The sequence below is a fragment of the Podospora anserina genome, chromosome 1 (assembly GCF_000226545.1).
Source record: "Podospora anserina S mat+ genomic DNA chromosome 1, supercontig 4".
NCBI lineage: Eukaryota > Fungi > Ascomycota > Sordariomycetes > Sordariales > Podosporaceae > Podospora > Podospora anserina.
In genome coordinates this window covers 1,448,518-1,468,770 of record NW_001914853.1, presented here as the reverse complement: position 1 = coordinate 1,468,770, position 20,253 = coordinate 1,448,518, and the positions used below count along the sequence as shown (strand labels likewise).

The following is a 20,253-nucleotide window of genomic DNA, read 5'->3' as shown; positions in this document are numbered from 1 at the left end:
ACTTGAGGTTTGGTGTTGCTCGCCCACCCCAGACCTACTGGAGAGGGAAGCCTACTGGAGACAGAAAGGGCCAGTTGCTGCCAGTATGCCTTCCATTTGAGTGACAAAGTGACAGAACTTTTGTTGGATGCCTGCGGTTGTCGGAAGCGCAGCAAGGAGTCCCGTACCTTCCAGCAACTGTCTCGTAGACCTCACATCATCAACCAAGAAGCGAGCCGTCCCCCGCTGCTTCCTTCCAACCAATAGAGGCAGTATTGCAATTTGCAAAAGTCCATAGTGTGATCCAAGATCTGTTTCTCTTTTGCCATCCTACAACCGTTCCAGACAACTGTTCGTGGGGTGGGTACACACTACCAAAAGCATACACAATTGAAGTAGACAACTGCCAATATCATACATGTAGCTCCTGTGCAACAAGGCCTTCTCGTCCATGGTGAGTTTCTTAACCTCGAGGCGTACACAGCATCTCCCCTTCAAAGTTTCCACACTGCAGCCCAGAGCAACAGTCGGAATCCGCGCGGCACGATGTCAAGACGTTGTGGCATGCCTGTCAATGACTGTTAGTCTTTGAATTCCTCTTATAGCATCGATGGAAAATGGTTTCTTACTGCTTGGCCGTAGAAGTCGGTGATCTTGTATTGGGTTGGCGGCAACGCTGACTCAGACTCCTTCGATGTATCTCGTCGCCGGGGAGTAGATGAGGTCTTGAGAGGAACTGGAATGACCAACGCAGCAACCATTTGCAGGCTGAGCAGGAAGAAGATGATGGTCTGGATGAAGGCTCGCATTTTGAAGTATTTTGTCTTTGCTGGATGGTTTTCAACGATGGTAACGGCGCTGCCGGTGCTAATCAGGCCTGCCTGGATAGAATGAATGAATCAAGCAACCCCTAAGAGAAACGATGCCAGTAAAAGAAAATGATTTCAAGCAGAAGAAAAAACCGCGTGGTGAAAGGGGACACTGCAGGCCCCAAGCTGCAGGTATTCACAAGCACAGCAGGAAATGAACGAAAACAACAAACCAAAAAACCGACCAGCAAACGCCCAACACCCACGACCAGGGAAGGATGCCTTTTGTATTTATTTATCAATGCATGTTCATCTCAAATGGTCCCGCCTTGCAAGTATCCATATTCCCCCCAAGAAAAGCTGAAACGGCATTCCCTGCCAAGGCTGTTCCTCTCCCTGGTAAACCGACCAAACACGATGCCGCAAACGACTCCTCTTGTCATGCTGGAAGAATGGTTCTGCGGGGTGTTCCCCAGTCTCAAACTGCCGCTGCGGAGTTGGTGATCGGGCTGTGTTGCCTTTCCAGTATAAGATGGCAGTGCTATGAGTTGCTATCTTGCAGCCTGTAGAAATCAGTGGTACGCTGTTAGTGTCCGATAGCGCCCACTGTCTCGGATAGGCGCACCGCAGGGAATAGCCCCGTTTCGAATTGACACCACCCCCAAAATGTAACCTGGATGTTGGCGTGCAAACGAAAAATGAAAGGTAGAAAAAGGCAAATCGCATGAATACGATCGGCTTGATCGTCCGATCGACGCGCTTGTTTGTGTCCAGTCAGCAGGCTGTATTATCGGCAGTGGACACAATTCATCTTTTGGGGGCAGCACGGCAGGTCAAACAAACCCCCACAGAGGTTGACTTTCCTCCGTCTATTGGTGTGACTTGTTCCAAATAGTTGCATGTCATCATGATAGGAGCCATCCACGCCCTGGAAAAAAATACCAGTAAGTCAGTGAAACGTATGATGACCGTCAACTTTTCCCTTTCTAATTGGAAGCAGGTCTTCTAAGTGTCTCCCGAGGCCTGTTGACCATCTTTCGAGGCCTATTGACCATTTTTTGAGGCCTACCAACTATCTTTTGAGACCTTTAACCACCTTATCTTTCAAGTGTTATTAATTACCTTATCTTTTAAGATGTGGTTAAGGACGATATGTAGTGTAAAATTCAATTTATATGCAGTGCCATCTTCCTATCTACCTAGGCGGGGCAGGTATACATAATGTGCTGTCCAGCAGTTCATTCATAACATCCAGTCATATCACATCTATACGTCCCTCATCCATTCCCGGCCCCTCGGTCTATACCAACCCCTCCCTCCGGCCGACGACTCTGCACTCGTTCTCGTCCCGGACAAGAAACTCTTCCTCTCCGCGTCAGGAACCTCATCCACAATCCATCTTATCCCACCCTCCGGCTCTTGCCTCCACCCATACGCATACACTTTGCCCATTTGGACAATCGCCTTGTTCCTCTCCTTGGTCTTCATCTCTTCCAACCCATAAAAGTCTCTCACCATGCTCGTGCCAGCGACGTATGTCATCACCGCAGCAATTGTATCCGGCTGGCGGGGCAAGTGAGGCAGCTTTCTGCGCCAGATAATCACCAGTGCCAACTGCACTAGCATGACGCAGAGGATGATGGTACTAGCGATGCCGCAAAACAAGAACTCGGATCGAAGCTGACCCGGTCGATAAGGCAGGCCAGCGAGGGCGATGATGAGAAACTCTGCGATGATCCCGGTGAATGCCACTGACGCTGCAGCGAGATGTCTGTTGCGTAGGAGGGGAATGAAAGCGCAGATGGGGCTGCTGTGGCGGTTTAGGAGAATGGTTGGGTTTGGCCGTGCTTCTCCGTCTCTCAGGGGAAAATAGGGGCTGAAGGTTTGGGTATCTTTTCGTGTGCTGTTAGCTGCTTGTCCGGTTCTAAAAGACAGAGGGAACAAAAGGGAACAAGGGAAAAATGGAAGAAAAAAGAGAAGGAAAAAGAGAACAAGATATCAACTCACCCTGAAACAACCTCCCCCAATTCGACGAGATCAGCACCCCCAAAAGCGCAAACAAAATCTTCATCCCAACTCCACTAGCAACAGCCGTCGGCAAAAACACCTTTTGCGGCTGCTCAATATTCGCCAACGAAGCCAGCGTTAGCCCAAGCAGAGCCACCAGCAACAGTCCGAAAACAACATCAAGAAACAGCCTATTCAGCTTCCAATTCCTAAAAAACATCGCCTTGTTGAACCCCGACCGGACGGTGTCCCTCGTCCTCGCCCACCACCCCCTCTGGCTCCTATCCTTCCTCTCATACAAAGCCACAGGCATAATCCCATACTTTGTGACCCCATCCTCGGTGGTAAAAGTCCCGAGCTTGAATTCCTGCCCCTTGAGGGCATGCAGCAGTTCCTGTTGTGTGATCTCCCCGCCAAAAGACGAAAACTGCTGTTCAATCTGTGGATGGCCCATTACGGCTGCCACGCCGGCAATGGTAGTAGGGTCAGCCGAGAGGCGCCCTGGCTTTTGGAACCACTTGCTCATCGTGTAGGCTACCACCCCGGCTTGGATCACCAGAATGGTAATGATGATGTCGAGAACCCATGGATTTCCGGTGATTTTGGGAGGACAGGGGTTGATGTTGGTGGGAGATGCGAGGTCGTTGCAGTAGTTGGTATCGACGTATGTCCCACCGGCTACGAAGATGGTGCCGATTTGAGCTACAAAGAGACCAAACTCTGAAGCTCCGATCGGGGGACTGACAAGTTCTGTGGCAGAGATGCCCCCGCTTGTGAGCTGCCTGACTGGGTCATGGGTGATGACCTGTTGGTAGAAGGCACCCATCATGAGCATGAAACCTCGCCCTACGATCAGAGGGGCATGGTTTCCAGTGAGGGACTCTGTGATCTTCCAATATGGCCATGACATGAGGGCTGGGGCGCCTGTATCTGGGCTTGGTGATGATGTTGCTGTGGTTTCACCTGGACCAACGGTTGCTGAGCCGGTCGCTGTTTGACCTGTTTGGGCTATCGGTGTGGCTTCTTCAGTTGAAGCCCCAGAAGATTTCTGAGCAGAGGAGAAAGATGAAAAATGGGTTGTGTCGGGGCTAGACAGCGTGGAGGACAAAATCCTGGATGGATTGGTCTCAGAAGATGATACGACGGACGAGATTGACCCCGTGACAATTGTCGATTCTTGGGAAGAAGTTGACTTGGCAGCTTCCTCAGTCTCCGTATTTGTTGTCAGAATTGACGTCACCGAACTCGAGCTAGAACCAGTCACAGTCAATGCTGTGGAATCGGGCTCCGGTTGAGACGATACTTGGGCAATAACAAATGGGTCCGAGTTTGTCTCTGTCGCTGCTTCAGTCCCCCAAAACGTTGCTGTGTTTATAGGATCCGTGGTCTGCACATTCCGCGTCGAAGTTCCACCTGAAGCTGAAGAGATTAAGCTGGTCGACTCCGTGTTTGTCGTCTCGGTCTGGAGGCTAGTGCTTACTCCGGGAATCCGCACATTTGTTAAGGTTGTTGAGCCTGGATTGGATTCGGCATTTGAAGACACAACCGATGACGGAGTCAATGGGGTATTTGTCGAAATCGTTATCGGAGTGGTTGTTACTGACATTGCAGAGGGTGTTGTTGTCAAAGTATTGGTCGCAGAAGTCGATGGAATAACCGCTGTGATGGCTGCTGAGGAGGCCGTTGGACTAGTAGTTGGAGTAATAGTTGAGGTAGTTGTTGGAGCAGTTGTTGGAGCAGTTGTTAGAGTGGTGATAAGAGGGTTTCTTGAGGTGGATATAGAGATAGCTGTTGGGATGGATGCAAAGGTGACTGTTGAGGTAGTCAAAGGCGGAATTATAACAGTAGTTGGAGACTCTATCTCAGAGGTTGGTAGTGTTTCGGGAAGATCTGTAGTACTGACTTCGGCGGACGTTGACTGCTCTGATGAAGAGGCGGATGTAGTTTCCTCCGTACCCGGGGTGGAGGTACTCAAGTTAATAGAAGTGAAGGATGGCGAGATGGTAATTGTTGTTGCATTTTCTGAAGTGGTTGAAGTCTGCAAGCTTGTGGAAGGAGTGGTAGTAGTTGTTGAGGTGGAGATGCATTCTTCCAAAGTTGAAAAAGACGTCATACAGTCAATCCTGTCAGCCCTTCTCAGACCCCTTGCAAGAATAATTGGTATGGTTGTACAGGTTACCGAAGTTGCCATGCATGTATCGACAATGGGCGGTGCAGTGACGGTTGACGTAACTATCGGCGTGGTGGTTATCACAGTTTCGGTCGAGGTGGAAGGGCAATCTGAAAGTGTCAAGGTAAACGTGAGGCATTTACCCTCGATGCGGTCCTGACAGTCCATCCATGTCGTAGCGCAGGGATCAACAACGGTTGGCATAGTGGATATATCTTCCACTGTTGTTGTTGTTGTCGTTGTCGATGTTGATATTGTGGACGAGAAGACTGTTGAGCTGGTGGAGATCGTCATCGATGTGGGTGGCCGTGTTGTTGGAGGCGTTATTGTCGAGGTCTCTGTAGGGGACTCTGTTGGGGTTGTCGTTACAGTTGTTGTTGGCCTGGTGGATGTGGTGAAAGGCACGTATCTAGTCGTGCAGTCAACCTCCTCGCCGCGCTTGAGCTTATCTGGGATAACATAGGTAGTACAATCTACCACAGGAGAGCCGGATGGAAGTCTAAAAGTAAATATTCTCGTCGGCCTCAGAGTGAAGAGCGGCCCCTTTGTTGTCAAAGTTACGGTCGGTGTCCGAGTAATTGTGAAATAGCTTGTCGAGCAGTATGTGTGCCAATATCCCTGTCGTTTGACTTGACGCGCTGGAACCATGACCGTTGTGCAGTCTACAGTGCTTGAAATGATCGGGAAGTCTCCGGGCAGTATTGGCGGTCCAGCCGTGAAGACTGGCGCTAGGGTAAACAAGTTTCTCTGGCGTTCAATTATTGTTGCTCCCGCCGCTCCCCCTCCTCGCGCTTGCAGTGTGGATGAGCTGGCATAGCTTGGCTTTGAACCGTCCGGGAGAGTCTTTCTCAGATAGATGACAACGCCAACAAGCCCCAATGTCATCACCAAAGTTGTAGCCATTCCAAAAACTCTCGACAAGAAGGGCCTTGATGTTGGATTCCCATTTTCTGGGGTATCCTGTTAGCAAGTGCTGTGTATCTTGGAGCCTACCGCAGAACATACTGGAGAGTTTGATATTTCTGCTCTTCTTTTTCTTCAAAGGTCGATCTTCTGAGAGGGACGCCATTGTTCCAGTTCATGACAAGACAACACACGAGCAGGGTTGCAACAAACTAATGAGTGAAGAAAAGAAAAGGAAAACGGACGTGAAGGGTAAAGGTTAAAAAGGAATCGACTCAGACTCCCATTGTTGACCAACTGCGTCGCCATGATAAACTTTTGGCAAATAGACAGACTTTAAGGATGCCTGGTACAGAGCGGAAGAACCCGTCGCTGGAAAAGGACGCCGTCGATGGCAGTGCTGTGGTTTACCTTTGCATGCCTACCAGCAGGGAGCGCATCTCTCTCGGGATAAGAACGTGGATGCATGCGGCTGAAGGTACCCCGAAGAAACCCTGACCATCCAGAGGTCTAGAACGCGCTTCCCAAGAACCAGACGTGCAGCACTCACTTGACCTTGTGTCACCTGGACGGCCAATTGTCTTGCGTACCTGACTGTCCAGGTCTCCCACATCGACAATTCCAGGGCTTGGAGGTGAAGTGGTGGTACACTGCCACCCCGTTGGGAAAGCGCTGCGAGGCGCTTGATTGAAGCAGAGAACGAGCGGTCCTTTCAGCCCTATAAAAGAGCGGTTTGTGATTGGAGAGTAATGAAACTTACAGCAGAGAGGCCCCCTTCTTGTGATTACTGCATTTACTCTCGGATAAAAAGGACGGTGACAGTTATCTCTTTGAAATGATGGGTTTCCAAAGATAATCGATTACCCTAACTACCATGTATAACATAGCACTACCTGATTAAGCCCTTGAAAATGATTGATGAGGCTTTCAAAATACCTTAGTTTATAGGCCCTTGGAGACAGTTGGTAGACGTTCAAAGATCGCGGATAGACGCTGAATGATAGTTGATGTATGTTTTGAAGATATGGTAGATGGGAGACGTTTTAAACATATTAACTTTTAAACGTGGGGAACATGGCGCGTTGTAAAAAAAATAAAAAAAAATGGGGTTGGATATCCTTCTCTAGCTTTGCTCCCTATGACTGCTCTTTTATGCCTTTTGGCATTTTTTTTGTCAAGACTCCGTGGGTAAGCAGACAGTGACCGGTTTCAATCATGGACCGCAGCGACACAGCTTCAGCTCCAGCTTCAACAGCATGCCACCATGAACAAGCTGCTACAAAACCCAATGACTGCTATTGTGGTTCCAATTTCCTCGCTACCATTGTGCATTTCTCGACTCCCGGCTCCATATCCTCTAGTGGTGCAGCCCTACAGAAACAGGACTGTCATTCCTGAAGGACTCCCATTCAAAATACACCTGGATAGCCCCCTCGATGCTTTGCACAAGTCCGAAAAAGACAGTTGTCACAAACACCAAGATAGCAACCCAGAAAGTATACCATTGGACCAAGTTCCTCCGGTTATTCCACCATCTCTTCATTCCTCTTGGACTTGAGTCATCGTAGACCTACTTCAAAATCACAAGTCTGTCATGCCAGAATGAAAAGCGTTCGTCTTTATGCGCACGTAGACTGCCACAGGTTGCCAAACACAGGGGTCTGGTTGGTGACGCCCAATCTGCTTATGTGTCCAGGCACATGACTTTTTGTTGGTTCTGCGGGAGTGTAAGGACCAAGGTCCGCAAGGCTCATCAACAAACCCGTTTGGGAAGAGTCGAGTGTCACAACTGGAAGATAGCAATAAGCAGGGAAGGTAGTCACAATGAGACTCAAAATATACCATGATTCTTTCGGCGTTATATTGGATACACGGTTGCCAGAGTTTGCCCTTGATGAATCGCTTGATTTCAAAGGGAACGAGGTACTACGCAAGTGGTATGTCCATTTTTCGATGGCAATGAGAAGCATAAAGAAAACAATCAGCGTTTAGGATTTTACATGTAGTAAACACCGACTTACAGCATCCGCCCACATCAGTAAATGGGGTGCGTTATCAATTATGTAGGTAGTTGGCATCCGAGGCAGCTACCTGCTTCACCGAAAAGTATTGAGAGCTGCGGCAACATTTTCAAAATTTCCTATCCTATCATTTGACAACAGATTCTTAAAGGAGGCTCGTAGGGTCTTCAATCGGATGATAACTACAGTTCCAGCTTTTGAGGGATTCAAGCGGTGATCGTACTCGTTTTTTTCCGCCCGGCTCCGTGCTGCATTCCTACCTAGGTACCTTCCTTATCTTCTTCATGGTTCATCTATAGACCCGGTATCCTTCGGCACCAGACAGCAGTATGAGAAGGTAAAGTCCAAAAGGCTGCCTACTTGTGCGTCCACTCTGTAAAGATCCAACCAGGAAGCTACCAGGGTATTTATATCGCGGTTAAGGCTGACCAACTGATTTGGCGCTACCAAAGGTTGTCGCGGCTCAGACACCTAAACGGCGGTATTTTTCCAGCAGCAGTACTCCTAACGATTGCCAATAGTATGGGCAGCTGCACCAACGTGATAGCATCTCCAGAGCCTGAGTACTCGTGTTATTCGCAGTCCCAGGAGTGAAAGAAACTATGGTGCCACACTCCGGAATGCAGCGTCTTTGGAATCCTCAAGGGTTGAATTCTGAGCGCGAGAGCTCGTTTTTCAGCCCAAACCGTTGTCTTGTTTGACCCCTATAGAGAGGGATACAAACCGGGAATTTGGTGATTAGGGTGTCAAAATGTCAACCTCCACCGGACTACGAAATCGATCAGTAGGAAGTAGATGCTGTATCGAATGATCTAGGCGTGCAACGTAACATAGGTAGCAAGTTGCAGGCACTTTCACAGCATCACATGCACTTCCATCTTATACCCGAATTTGGATGTCTCATGTTTGACGGTCGGCAGACAGGAGTCGGAGAAGTTCAAGCAGCTTCTCTGTCCCGGGCTGTAGGAAGGGTTCTGTAAACAAGTCTGAAGTCATTCGAGACTTCTGCTTGAAATGGAAAGGAGCTCCCAATTTCTATAAAAGAGGCCTCTACGACCACGATCTTGAACCTTCCCCAGACCATCACCCTATAAGAACCCCCAACACCTTTGAACTCAGCTCTCGACAGTCCAGATTCATCGTCACCAGGAAAACAAGTTTGTAGGTTCTGCCTAGCTTACCTCCTCCTTGCCGGCACTGAAAAATCTCTGTTTATATCTCGCCTGATCTTCTCTTTCTGGCCCTCCACTAACCACTCTCACTTCAACAGTCTTCAAGATGATTATCCCCCGCTTCCCCGCTCTCACAGCCCTTTTGCCGCACCTACAACACCCATTTCTGCCGTCGCAGCTGACTCCACCCTAGAGAACAGAGTCTGGCTCAGCAACGTGGACGTCCGGGAAGCCTGACAGCAGCAGTACGGCGACGGCGCCCAGGCCCGCGTGGGGTGGGAGGAGGCATGCAACACTTGGTCGTGTGTTTTCAGAGGAGAAAATTACTTCGTCAACATGGACCAGTACTGCGTCAGGAGGTTCCCCGACAGGGTCAATGTGTGCGCCTCGTGCCACAGGAGGGCGTATGATTGGCAGTGTCATGATCGGACTTGGGGGGAGAATGCGGGCCGGAAAAGCTACCTTGTATCGCTCTTCGCTGTATCACGGTCTTGAAAGGAAGCCTCGTTGGAGCCACCCAGATGTCCTTCACCCCATGTATTTCATCCGCCTTTATGGACCTCTTTCCTTCCTGGACAGACCTTGAAAGATACCTAGTAAACGTTCCATGCTCACATCAACCTAAACGAGCTTGGTCTTCTTCCCAGGCTCCAACCACAAAACCTCCTTGTCCAACCCCTCGGCCTTGAACGCCTGCGCCAAATCTTCCCGCTGCTCCTTGAAGTGATCCCAACTCTCAAAGTGCATGGGGACCAGCACGTCAGCTCCCAGCTCTCGGAACAGCTTTACTGCCTGCGCGCCGTCCATGGTGATTACAAGGGGGCCCGTGGGGAGAGGGGCTGTTGCTTTGCCTAGGTTGAGCAAGGCGACGGAGATGTCTGGAGGGTTGTTAGATATTGGTTGGTTTTTTGGTGATGAAAGAAGAAACGGCTGCTGTGGTAATGTGGTAATGTGGTGATGTGAAGGAGGTGAAGGAACATGAAACATACGGTACTTCTCCTTCATCTTTGCCAGCTCAGGGATGTAAATTGTGTCCCCAGAGAAGAATATCGCGTTTGGCTTGCCATCAGTCTTTCCAAACGATTCCGTTGTCAGGATGAAGCCAGTGACCTCACCACCAGGAAGGTGGACGCAAGGGGTTCCAGTAACCTCAAAAGTCTGTCCCTGGAGCTTGATAGAAACAGTCTCCCTGATTATTCGATATCAGCTTCTGTAGCTATCTCTGAGAGGAAAAACAAAAACCAACCAAGGCTGCAAAGCTTTGACACCAGGCCGAGGAGCAAGGTTCTTTGCTCCGTCAGGGGTGGTGAGCACGATGCGGCCTTCGAGAAGACGGCGGCCAGGCTCGTCAAGATTGTCGACATGGTCCTCGTGGCTCAGGAGAACAGCATCGATAGGAGGGAGATTGGCAAGGCCTAGAGCCGGTTCAATGGATGCCTTGAGGACAAGGAGACCCATATCGAATTCAAATGGGGCATGAGAGAAGAAGGGGTCGGTGATGAGTGTGACAGGGTTGCTATCGTCCCCAAGATGAATGAGGGCAGTCGCAGTGCCGATGTGGGTGAGGCTCAGAGGGGCCGAGAGTTTGATCGAGGAGGTCATGATTGAGAGGTTCACAAGTGTGTAAGTCAAATGCAGAGGTTCAGGAGTGACAGGCGCCTGGCGATTGAAGGGACGGAATGGTTTGTCGAGATAAATTCTGGAGAAATTTCATTGTCTTATATACACGAGTTCCCTATGACGAAGAGCAACGCTCTCCATTCGAACCCCCCAGATCTCTGCGGTTCATCGCAAGGGCCTGATGTCGATGCACTCAGGATAAGCTTTACAGGGGAGGTTGCTAACCCCCGCTTTGTGATCCATGGCGCAGGTCTTGGCGATTAATGACTCCCGATTCGGCTTAGCGCAGGAGAGATGGCAACGACAAACTTCAATCCCACGGGGAAATGCGAGAGATGTACAAATCCAGATCATGACGCCGAGGGGTATACCCAGACTTGGGGAGTTGGAGTACATAAAGTATGGAGCCCCGCGACCCTCACATCTGATGTTGCTATTCCCTTCCTGGAAACATAACCCGCCAAGCCTTGAACATCACTCGCTGTGTCAGCACCCAGGATGAAGATTCGACAGAGGACGACATGTCAAATCTGCAGGCAGAAGAAGATCAGTGTACGGGATCCGATCATACCTACCTTCCACATTGCTGACGAGGCGCGTTTAGTGTGACGGGAGAAAGCCTTCATGCGGCCAATGTCTCCTCCGCAACATCACCTGCCCCGGATATCCACCGGATTGGATATTCATCTCTCAGTTCGCTCCATCTAACATTCAGACAAAGCCGATACTTGCTAGAGTGGCTGGTCACCCTGGCGTAACCAAGCATCCCCCCTCTCAGCTCCCAGGCATACTCTTGAACCGGAAAACGCATGAGCCGAATGGGAGTCTCAGGTCGCTTTACCACGAAGACCTACCGCTTGACAAGCTGATAGAAATCATCATCCAGGGATATGTTCCAGGTACTGATGTTGCGGCGATTCAAAGAGGCGCCAGTGCGTCTACTCCTCGAATATGCGGTACGTATAGCTTGAGGCTTCAAAAGTCAAGGGGCTCGATTTCCCCCTTCAAAGTGTCTGCTCTCAGGGCGTCATGGAAAGACAAGGGCTAATTGACTCGTAAAGGGGCGTGGGCAGAAGTACTACCAGATCTCGTCAAAGCTGGTAACAACACAGCTTTGAATGCCGCCATCAAAGCCTTTGCTTTCTCCATACTGGTGTGCGAGACGCAACGCAAGATCCCCATGGCGACGGCGCTTGAAGCATATAGCGTAGCGCTACGATCCGTCAACGACTCGCTCAAGATCCCCAACAAGTCATCGTTGGTTCAGCTAATGGCTGCTGTAATGTGCTTGCTCTTTGCTGAGCTTGTGTTGCCAACAAGCCTTGAAAGCTGGACCGCTCATTTAGAGGGACTTGGGGAGTTGATGCAGACGCGAGAGCCACAGTTCTACGCATCAGGCATCGCCCACAGGCTATTTGTCGGGGCAAGACCGGCATTGGTAAGCATCAAAGATCTTCCGTCTTGTTCGATGTGTGTCTCGGTCGATGTGTAGCTGACCGATGTCGATGTTGTTAAGATTGTACTGAAGATCCAGTCGAGAAAGGCATCTTTCCTTGCCTCAGAAGAGTGGCAAACAGCTCCTTTCCAAGAGATCATTCCTTCGCCAATGCAAGCATTGATGAACGAAGCAACTGCTATTCCGGGCATCATCGAAAGAATGAGCCAGGAGGCTGGAATCACGACTGCTGACAGGCTATTGACGGAGCTCGAAGCATTGCTTGACCGACTTGCGCTGTGGGAAACAAGCTTCCAGGCCACTCCTGAGGCCCCTCGTTTCTGGTATGATGGAGACTGCATCTGGTTTGACAGCCTCACAACAGCTAACGGCCTGACGCATTGCTGGGCGTTCAATGTGATTTGCTTGACATGTGTCGGGAAGATTGTGGGCTTATTTCCAGACCTGCGTCCCTTTGCTCATATATCGCGAGGGATGGTCTCTCAAGAAACCAGGCGGATGTCGATGCTCATATGCCGGAGCACCAAGTATTTGATGCAAGACAAGATGAAGCTCTTTGGGCCAACATCTATTGTCCTCCCCCTCCAAACGGCGTATGACACCCTGAAGGCTGGAGGCGCCGAAACGGAGAGGGATTTCGCTTGCTGCAAAGAGATACTTGAGTCAGCTCTTGGAGAAAAGCACTTTTTATCTCTCTTTTTCAAAGGAGACGTGTAACAGAATACGGAGCAGAGGGTTATGACAGTAATTGAACCATGTACTTTCGCGAGACAATTGGGGATGGTTGGTGACTTCATCAGATGGATCGGAAATATTGCCGGCTTCCTATTGGCTGAATGTCACATCAGCCTCAACTACCCTTGTCGCACCAGCCACAGCTCGCCCCGTACGGCTAGCAACTTGGGCGGCAGACCCACTCTGGCAAGGCAACAAGAGCTACGAATAAGCTCCCAGAGTGGCACACGCATCGCAACTGGAGCTGGAAAGCCGCTATTCAACCCCAGCCTGACAACCACGATTCCTTCAACAACGTCCTTTCTTTCACCGAAAAATCCAAATCACAAACACCGCTGCGACTTTAAACATCAAGCCACAAGATCCAGCCCTTCACAACCATCGAAACAGCCACCGTATCCACGCCGCCATCATGTCGGACCAGGAGCGCGAGCATGCTCTCGCCAGCTTCAAGAAGAAGTTGATTGAGTCGCGAGAGTGGGAAACCAAGCTCAAGAACCTCCGGCTCGAAATCAAGGGTCTTCAGAAGGACTTTGACAACACAGAGGATCACATCAAGGCGTTACAAAGTGTCGGGCAGATTATTGGCGAGGTACTGAAGCAGCTTGACGAAGAGAGGTGTATGTTTTTCGTCCTCCGGTTCATTTCCCTCTGCTCATGGTTATTTGACTTCCCGCAACCACACCGCTAACATTCCAACCTCTTGCAGTTATTGTTAAGGCCTCGTCAGGTCCTCGTTACGTCGTCGGTTGCCGCTCCAAGGTCGACAAAGCGAAGCTCAAGCAAGGAACCCGTGTGGCGCTTGATATGACGACACTCACCATCATGCGCATGCTTCCCCGCGAGGTCGACCCCCTCGTCTACAACATGTCTTTGGAAGATCCGGGCCAGGTCAGCTTCGGCGGAATTGGTGGTCTCAACGACCAGATTCGCGAGCTCAGAGAAGTCATTGAGCTTCCGCTCAAGAACCCAGAGTTGTTCCTGCGAGTAGGCATCAAGCCACCCAAAGGCGTGCTTCTGTACGGTCCACCAGGTACCGGCAAGACCTTACTTGCCAGAGCAGTTGCTAGCAGTCTGGAGACGAATTTTCTAAAGGGTAGGTGATCGGCATGCTCCATTCTGGACGACAAGTTTACTAACACGCAATCACCTCCACAGTCGTTGCATCAGCTATCGTCGACAAATACATTGGCGAGTCTGCCAGGTTGATCCGCGAAATGTTCGGATACGCAAAGGAGCACGAACCCTGCATCATCTTCATGGACGAAATCGACGCCATCGGTGGCCGCCGGTTCAGCGAAGGTACTAGTGCCGATCGTGAAATCCAGCGGACGTTGATGGAGCTGCTCAACCAGCTCGACGGTTTCGACTATCTCGGGAAAACCAAGATCATCATGGCCACGAACCGACCTGACACACTCGACCCTGCGCTGCTACGTGCCGGGCGTCTAGACCGCAAGATTGAGATTCCCCTCCCCAATGAGGTTGGACGTCTGGAGATTCTCAAGATTCACGCCGCGGGCGTGGCCAAGGAAGGGGAGATTGACTTTGAGAGCGTGGTGAAGATGAGCGATGGGCTGAACGGTGCCGATTTGCGAAACGTGGTTACCGAGGCGTAAGTCTACCAACAGGAACAAATACTGGAAGACTACCATGCTGACCTTCTCTTCCTAGCGGCCTCTTCGCCATCAAGGCCGACAGAGATGCGATTAATCAGGATGACTTCAACAAGGCAGTTCGCAAGGTGGCTGAGTCGAAGAAGCTGGAGGGCAAGCTTGAGTACCAGAAGTTGTAGAGACGGTTTGGTGTTGGTGATGAGCGAAAGGGGGTTAGATAATGACGAATCACATTACAGGAAGACGCGGATAGAGCGCATGAATTCATGCCAAGCGTTTTGAGCACACTGAAACTACTTTTACTGTAATACCATGCACCGATAGCGAAGATATTATGATGACGATGTATTTGGAATTGTTTCCAGTGACCAATCACATCTTGTGTTTACTCTTGTTGGTTGTTGGTACCCTTCGCGCTCCTCGTGTCCTGGATGGAAGCCTATGAGAAGCCTTGATGCAGGTATGGCATATAACACCTTCAGAGCAAGCAACGGAGACGCCTTTGGAGATAACAGTATGCAGAGTCTGGCGCGTTGGAAGTCCGATTCGTCAAAAGAGCATGCCGTATAAGGCTGATAAGGCTGAAGGATTTCGCATTCATTGGATCCGGTCGGTTCACCTCGGTCTCAGAGAACAGACAGTTGCTCGCATCATTCTTTCTGCAGGAAGCGCTCTTGTTGACATGCATTTGCATGGGAAGGATTCTGAACAGAAGGTCTTGACAGGACAGGAGGTGTGTTGGTTGACGGTCAATGAAAGGACATCGAAAGGACCAACGGACCACGTTGATGTCAAGACATCTTTTTTGGTCGGTGACCCTGTCTCCTATTTTCCATCAGCATTGTTCTCAACAACCAACGCATTCGGTTGTCCCGTGCTCCGTATGTTCGGAAGGAATTCCGAGGCCCGTGTCCGAGCCGAAGCGACAAGGCATCCGACTGCTCATCATCATCATATCACTGACAGTGGCCCGTGACGATATCGCATATATAAACATAGAAAAAGGGGGCAATTGTTTCCTCGTATTGCGTATGGGCGGCCCATTTGCATCGTAGCACTTTTTTGCATCTGGTTCCCTCTCTTCTCTCTTCCCCCCTCCACCCCCACCAAGCCGTTTGTCGTTACGATACCGTCCACAGGGGACAAGATGATCGTGTCCGGCAGTTGGAAGGTTTAAGCCCCACGCCAGGGACCCAGCAAGATTAGGTATTTCTAAGAATAGAAATCGCAAAGCCCAGGGGGGGGGCGCCTGTGGGAGAGAGAAGAGACCCATCCCTTTGTTCCAACAAACCAGGGTGTGAAAACCAGTTCACAGCCTCAAAAAGCGGGCCACGCGATCTCACCTCTTTTGGCCCCCCTTTTTTTGATGCGGTTTCTGCTTGTTTTGATTGATGATAGTTATTCCATTCCCGGTAATCAGTGCCGGACCTGGGAGGCGATCATCTTGGAAGCTTCTTGGTTGGAAGGGTTGCATTCAGAACCATTCTCTGGTCTTTCTAGGCGGTTCCTGGCCTAGCGTAGCCGGATGCCATGTCCATGGACAATTGGCGGAGAACCTGGAAACAGACGTCATGTTCACAGGCACAGCGATAGGGCAGATGAACGAGGGGGTTTGGTAGGACAACACCCAACTACTGTGCACAGGGACGCAGCTAGAGAATTGGGGGACCGCTAGAGCCACGAGATTGTATGTTGTGTTATATTTCTGCCTCGAAGCACCAGAGGTTATATCCACTCGCCCACGGGGAAACAGCTTGGCCCGTCGTGATACGAAGATGCTCCACTGTTGCCATTGAGGGACCCTGGAGCAAATTGTATACCGATCCGAGTGGCTGCCCCTTCCGGATTGTCGGCGCTGGGCACGAAGAACAGACGATACGTGTATTGCTGGGCAGAGGGTCGGAGTGTCTCCTGTCGGAACTGTAATGACACATCGTTGCTCTATTTGAGGGGCCCGAAGCCGTTATGTCAGGATTCGGGTGGCGGTGAGACGACAAGCTCAAGCAGCAGCGTTCTTGGCGCCGAAAAGCGAGCGTACAACGATGGCAGGTTGCCGAGAAACAACAAGTTGAGAGGGTCGACTGCCGAGACAAGACCAGTTGACTCGCAAAAGGGCGTTAAGAGCAACCGCCTCGATCTGACGGGACGAGCTACTGTTGAGGCTAGATAGCACCACGTAACTGACAAAAGCCAAAGTGTTGGACCGACAAGCGGCAAGCTGACTAGCAAGCGGTGCTGTGGTGATCGGAGTTGAAGATGAGCGATGAGCTGACAAGAGTATGCAGCCCGCTGGCGGCTCCTCATCTTCTCCAATGGGAAGGCTGTTGCTTTCCTTCCTGTCCAACTCTGAGACCGTCTCGGAGAACAAGTTGCATTGGAATGATGTCGTTGCTTTTGGTCACCCCTTCCTCTTGTAAAAGTTGAGGCACCCGTGAGACATCCGGAACTTAGTCCAAGTGTTGTAAAAGATTACGAGCGACGCAAACAAACGCCTGGTTTGTTTTGATATCAGACGGCGAGGAGCAGAGCAGGCAGTTGGGGGGGTGTGCGCGGGGGATGAGGCCTTGTGGTCAGGACTCAGGGTGCCACCGAGACGCCTCCGTCGGTAGGAGCTCTTGGATCCCCTGTTGACAGCGGCGCTGTCAGCGAACAAGAAACCTGAAGTGCAACACATAGTGCCTCTTTCTGCAGTGTGTCGATCGGGATTTCAGGGCGGGCGAATTGGATAAAGCGAGGGTGTTAGGAAGGGCCGGGTAACTGCGCTTCCAGGTGGTATTCCATTATTCCAAAGAAAGCAAAAGAGGTGAACACGACGGGCTAAGGTCAAACGAGAGGTGGGCAGTGACGACGGTGGTCAATGGCAGATGCTGCGCCCAGCACAACCCCTGTTCCCAGTCGACTCCGGCCGCTAGCTGCCCCACTCCAAACACCCTGCAGCATTCCTCGCGCCAGTTCGGTGCCAGAGGGCCAGCCATAAAGTCAAGCTCCCCAGAGGCTGCAGATACAGGTGGCCTTCCTGACTCCATTCCCCTTCCCATCATCAACTCGACTCACCTGTTCTTGCTTTTAGCTTTGGAGGCTTGTGAAAGCACCATCCCGTGATACCCACTCGCTCACCCCGCGCATTCTCATCTTCGCAATTTCCGGTTTTTACTTTCGATCCCCTCGTTTTGCTGGCAGTCGGTGACAATGTGGTACGCAGCCTCCTTCCCGAAGCCAGCCCCGCCCCTATCTTACCATACACTGACTCCGGACTCGCAGTGGCATTTTCGGTTACGTGAATTACTTGGTGGAAAAGGACAGGAAGTTTATCATTGACACACTCATCAACGGTATGTGTCTCTGGTCATTCGTTTGGTTGGGCGGGAATACGACGCCGCTGCTTCCCCCACCTCGGCGTTTCACCCAGAAACAGCAACGAGGCACAACAAACAGGATTCAACGGATCCGTCAGAGAGTGGGCTGTGGCTGATCTAGACTTGTTGCGCCAATGCAGGACTTTCCCGTCTCGAGTACAGAGGGTACGACTCGGCCGGTTTTGCCGTCGATGGCGACAAGAAGAAGGAAGTCCTTGCCTTCAAGGAGGTAGGCAAGGTCGCCAAGCTGAGGCAGCTTGTTGATGAGAGCAAGCCCGACCTCTCCAAGGTCTTCGACTCCCACGTCGGTATCGCACACACTCGCTGGGCCACCCACGGTCCCCCCTCCCGTCTCAACTGCCACCCCCACAGGTACGTCCATTGCAACCCCTCCACCTTGACTTGACCCCGACCTGACCATTTGATCGTCTTCAGGTCCGACCCCACATGGGAGTTTTCCATCGTCCACAACGGCATCATCACCAACTACAAGGAGCTCAAGACTCTCCTTGAGGCCAAGGGTTTCAGGTTTGAGACCGAGACGGACACAGAATGCATTGCGAAGCTCGCAAAGTATCTCTACGACCAGAACAGGGGCATTGGGTTCACCGATCTCGCCAAGGCCGTTATTAGCGAGCTGGAGGGCGCCTACGGTTTGCTCATCAAGAGCGTGCACTATCCCCATGAGGTGATTGCCGCTCGCAAGGGTTCTCCCTTGGTTGTCGGTGTCAAGACGCAGAAGCGCATGAAGGTCGACTTCGTCGATGTCGAGTACTCGGACGACAACACCCCCCTCTCCGCCGAAGCCGCCTCCCAGAATGTTGCGCTCAAGAAGTCGTCTGTCGCCGGTGGCCTCCTCTCACCTAACGGCCTGCTTGGAGCCCCCGACAAGTCGCTCCTTCACCGATCGCAGTCCCGCGCCTTCATGACCGATGATGGCCTCCCAATGCCCACCGAGTTCTTCTTGTCGTCGGATCCATCGGCCATTGTTGAGCACACCAAGAAGGTGATGTACCTCGAGGACGATGACATCGCCCACATCCACGAAGGTTCTCTCCACATCCATCGCCTCAAGAAGGCCGATGGAAGCAGCAATGTCCGTACCATCCAGACCCTTGAGCTCGAGCTCCAGGAGATCATGAAGGGCAAGTTCGACCACTTCATGCAAAAGGAAATTTTCGAGCAGCCCGAGTCGGTTGTCAACACCATGCGTGGTCGTCTTGACATCGGCAACCAGACAGTAACACTCGGTGGTCTGAGGAGCTACATCGCCACCATTCGCCGGTCCCGTCGCATTATCTTCATTGCTTGCGGTACTTCCTACCACAGCTGCATGGCTGTCAGGGGTGTTTTTGAGGAGCTTACCGAAATTCCTATTGCCGTCGAGCTTGCCTCCGACTTCCTGGATCGCCAGGCGCCAGTATTCAGAGATGACACCTGCGTCTTTGTGTCCCAGTCTGGTGAAACAGCCGACTCGCTGATGGCTCTCAGATACTGCCTCGACCGCGGTGCCCTGACTGTCGGTATCGTCAATGTTGTTGGTTCCAGCATTTCCCTCCTCACCCACTGCGGTGTGCACGTCAACGCCGGCCCCGAAATCGGTGTTGCGTCCACCAAGGCCTACACCTCGCAATTCATTGCCATGATCATGTTCGCTCTCTCATTGGGCGAGGACCGCGCTTCCAAGCAGAAGAGAAGAGAGGAGATTATGGAGGGTCTCTCTAAGATCAGTGACCAGATCAAGTCCGTCCTCTCTCAAGACCAAAAGATCAAGGCTCTCTGCGAGAGCACCTTCAGAAACCAGAAGAGCTTGCTCCTGCTCGGTCGTGGCAGCCAATACAGCACAGCGCTGGAAGGTGCCCTCAAGATCAAGGAAATCAGCTACTTGCACTGCGAGGCCGTCATGAGCGGTGAGCTCAAGCACGGTGTGCTCGCCCTTGTGGACGAGAACTTGCCCATCATCATGATCCTCACCCGTGATGATCTCTTCAAGAAGAGCTTGAACGCCTACCAACAAGGTTTGCAATCCCGCTTTCATGACCTATTCACGTTTCTCATGCTGACGTCGCATTTCCAGTTACTGCTCGTGGAGGCAAGCCCATTGTTATCTGCAACGAAGGCGACGAGGAGTTCAGCGAGAACCAGGCCGAGAAGATCGAGGTCCCCAAGACGGTTGATGTTCTCCAGGGTATCCTCAATGTCATCCCATTGCAGCTGATTGCCTACTGGCTCGCTGTTCTCGAGGGTCTCAACGTTGACTTCCCTCGTAACCTGGCTAAGTCGGTTACTGTCGAGTAGAGTGTTGGCAGCAGCCGGCGCTGGGGGTGGAGTTGTATGTGTGTAAGAATACGGATGCTACCATCTGTTAATTTCCCAAGCCAACTGGCGTTGGGCGGAAAGGGGGGTACC

The 20,253-nt window shown here is 51.3% G+C and overlaps 6 protein-coding genes across 6 annotated transcripts; 3 read left to right on the top strand and 3 right to left on the bottom strand.

Moving 5' to 3' along the window:
- Positions 1-442: 442 nt before the first annotated feature.
- Positions 443-788, bottom strand: PODANS_1_18280 (uncharacterized protein; the record flags this gene model as incomplete). The annotated part of the gene is made up of 2 exons (XM_001907251.1): positions 443-547; positions 609-788. The coding sequence occupies 2 exons, from the start codon at positions 786-788 to the stop codon at positions 443-445; spliced, it is 285 nt and encodes a 94-aa protein (XP_001907286.1).
- A 1,924-nt stretch (positions 789-2,712) lies between these two features.
- Positions 2,713-5,868, bottom strand: PODANS_1_18270 (uncharacterized protein; the record flags this gene model as incomplete). The annotated part of the gene is made up of 1 exon (XM_001907250.1): positions 2,713-5,868. One exon carries the CDS (start codon positions 5,866-5,868, stop codon positions 2,713-2,715), a length of 3,156 nt encoding a protein of 1,051 aa, XP_001907285.1.
- A 3,814-nt stretch (positions 5,869-9,682) lies between these two features.
- PODANS_1_18260 (uncharacterized protein) lies at positions 9,683-10,663 on the bottom strand (the record flags this gene model as incomplete). The annotated part of the gene is made up of 3 exons (XM_001907249.1): positions 9,683-9,939; positions 10,051-10,250; positions 10,308-10,663. The coding sequence occupies 3 exons, from the start codon at positions 10,661-10,663 to the stop codon at positions 9,683-9,685; spliced, it is 813 nt and encodes a 270-aa protein (XP_001907284.1).
- Positions 10,664-11,741: 1,078 nt separating this feature from the next.
- On the top strand, positions 11,742-12,854 carry PODANS_1_18250 (uncharacterized protein; the record flags this gene model as incomplete). Its single annotated transcript, XM_001907248.1, has 2 exons — positions 11,742-12,119; positions 12,198-12,854. Coding segments are annotated over 2 exons (1,035 nt in total), but the record flags the coding sequence as incomplete, so codon positions are not given.
- A 430-nt stretch (positions 12,855-13,284) lies between these two features.
- Positions 13,285-14,667, top strand: PODANS_1_18240 (uncharacterized protein; the record flags this gene model as incomplete). Its single annotated transcript, XM_001907247.1, has 4 exons — positions 13,285-13,492; positions 13,582-13,968; positions 14,031-14,487; positions 14,547-14,667. The coding sequence occupies 4 exons, from the start codon at positions 13,285-13,287 to the stop codon at positions 14,665-14,667; spliced, it is 1,173 nt and encodes a 390-aa protein (XP_001907282.1).
- Positions 14,668-17,677: 3,010 nt separating this feature from the next.
- On the top strand, positions 17,678-20,142 carry PODANS_1_18230 (uncharacterized protein; the record flags this gene model as incomplete). The annotated part of the gene is made up of 5 exons (XM_001907246.1): positions 17,678-17,682; positions 17,750-17,820; positions 17,985-18,216; positions 18,280-19,862; positions 19,922-20,142. 5 exons carry the CDS (start codon positions 17,678-17,680, stop codon positions 20,140-20,142), a joined length of 2,112 nt encoding a protein of 703 aa, XP_001907281.1.
- Positions 20,143-20,253: the final 111 nt, after the last annotated feature.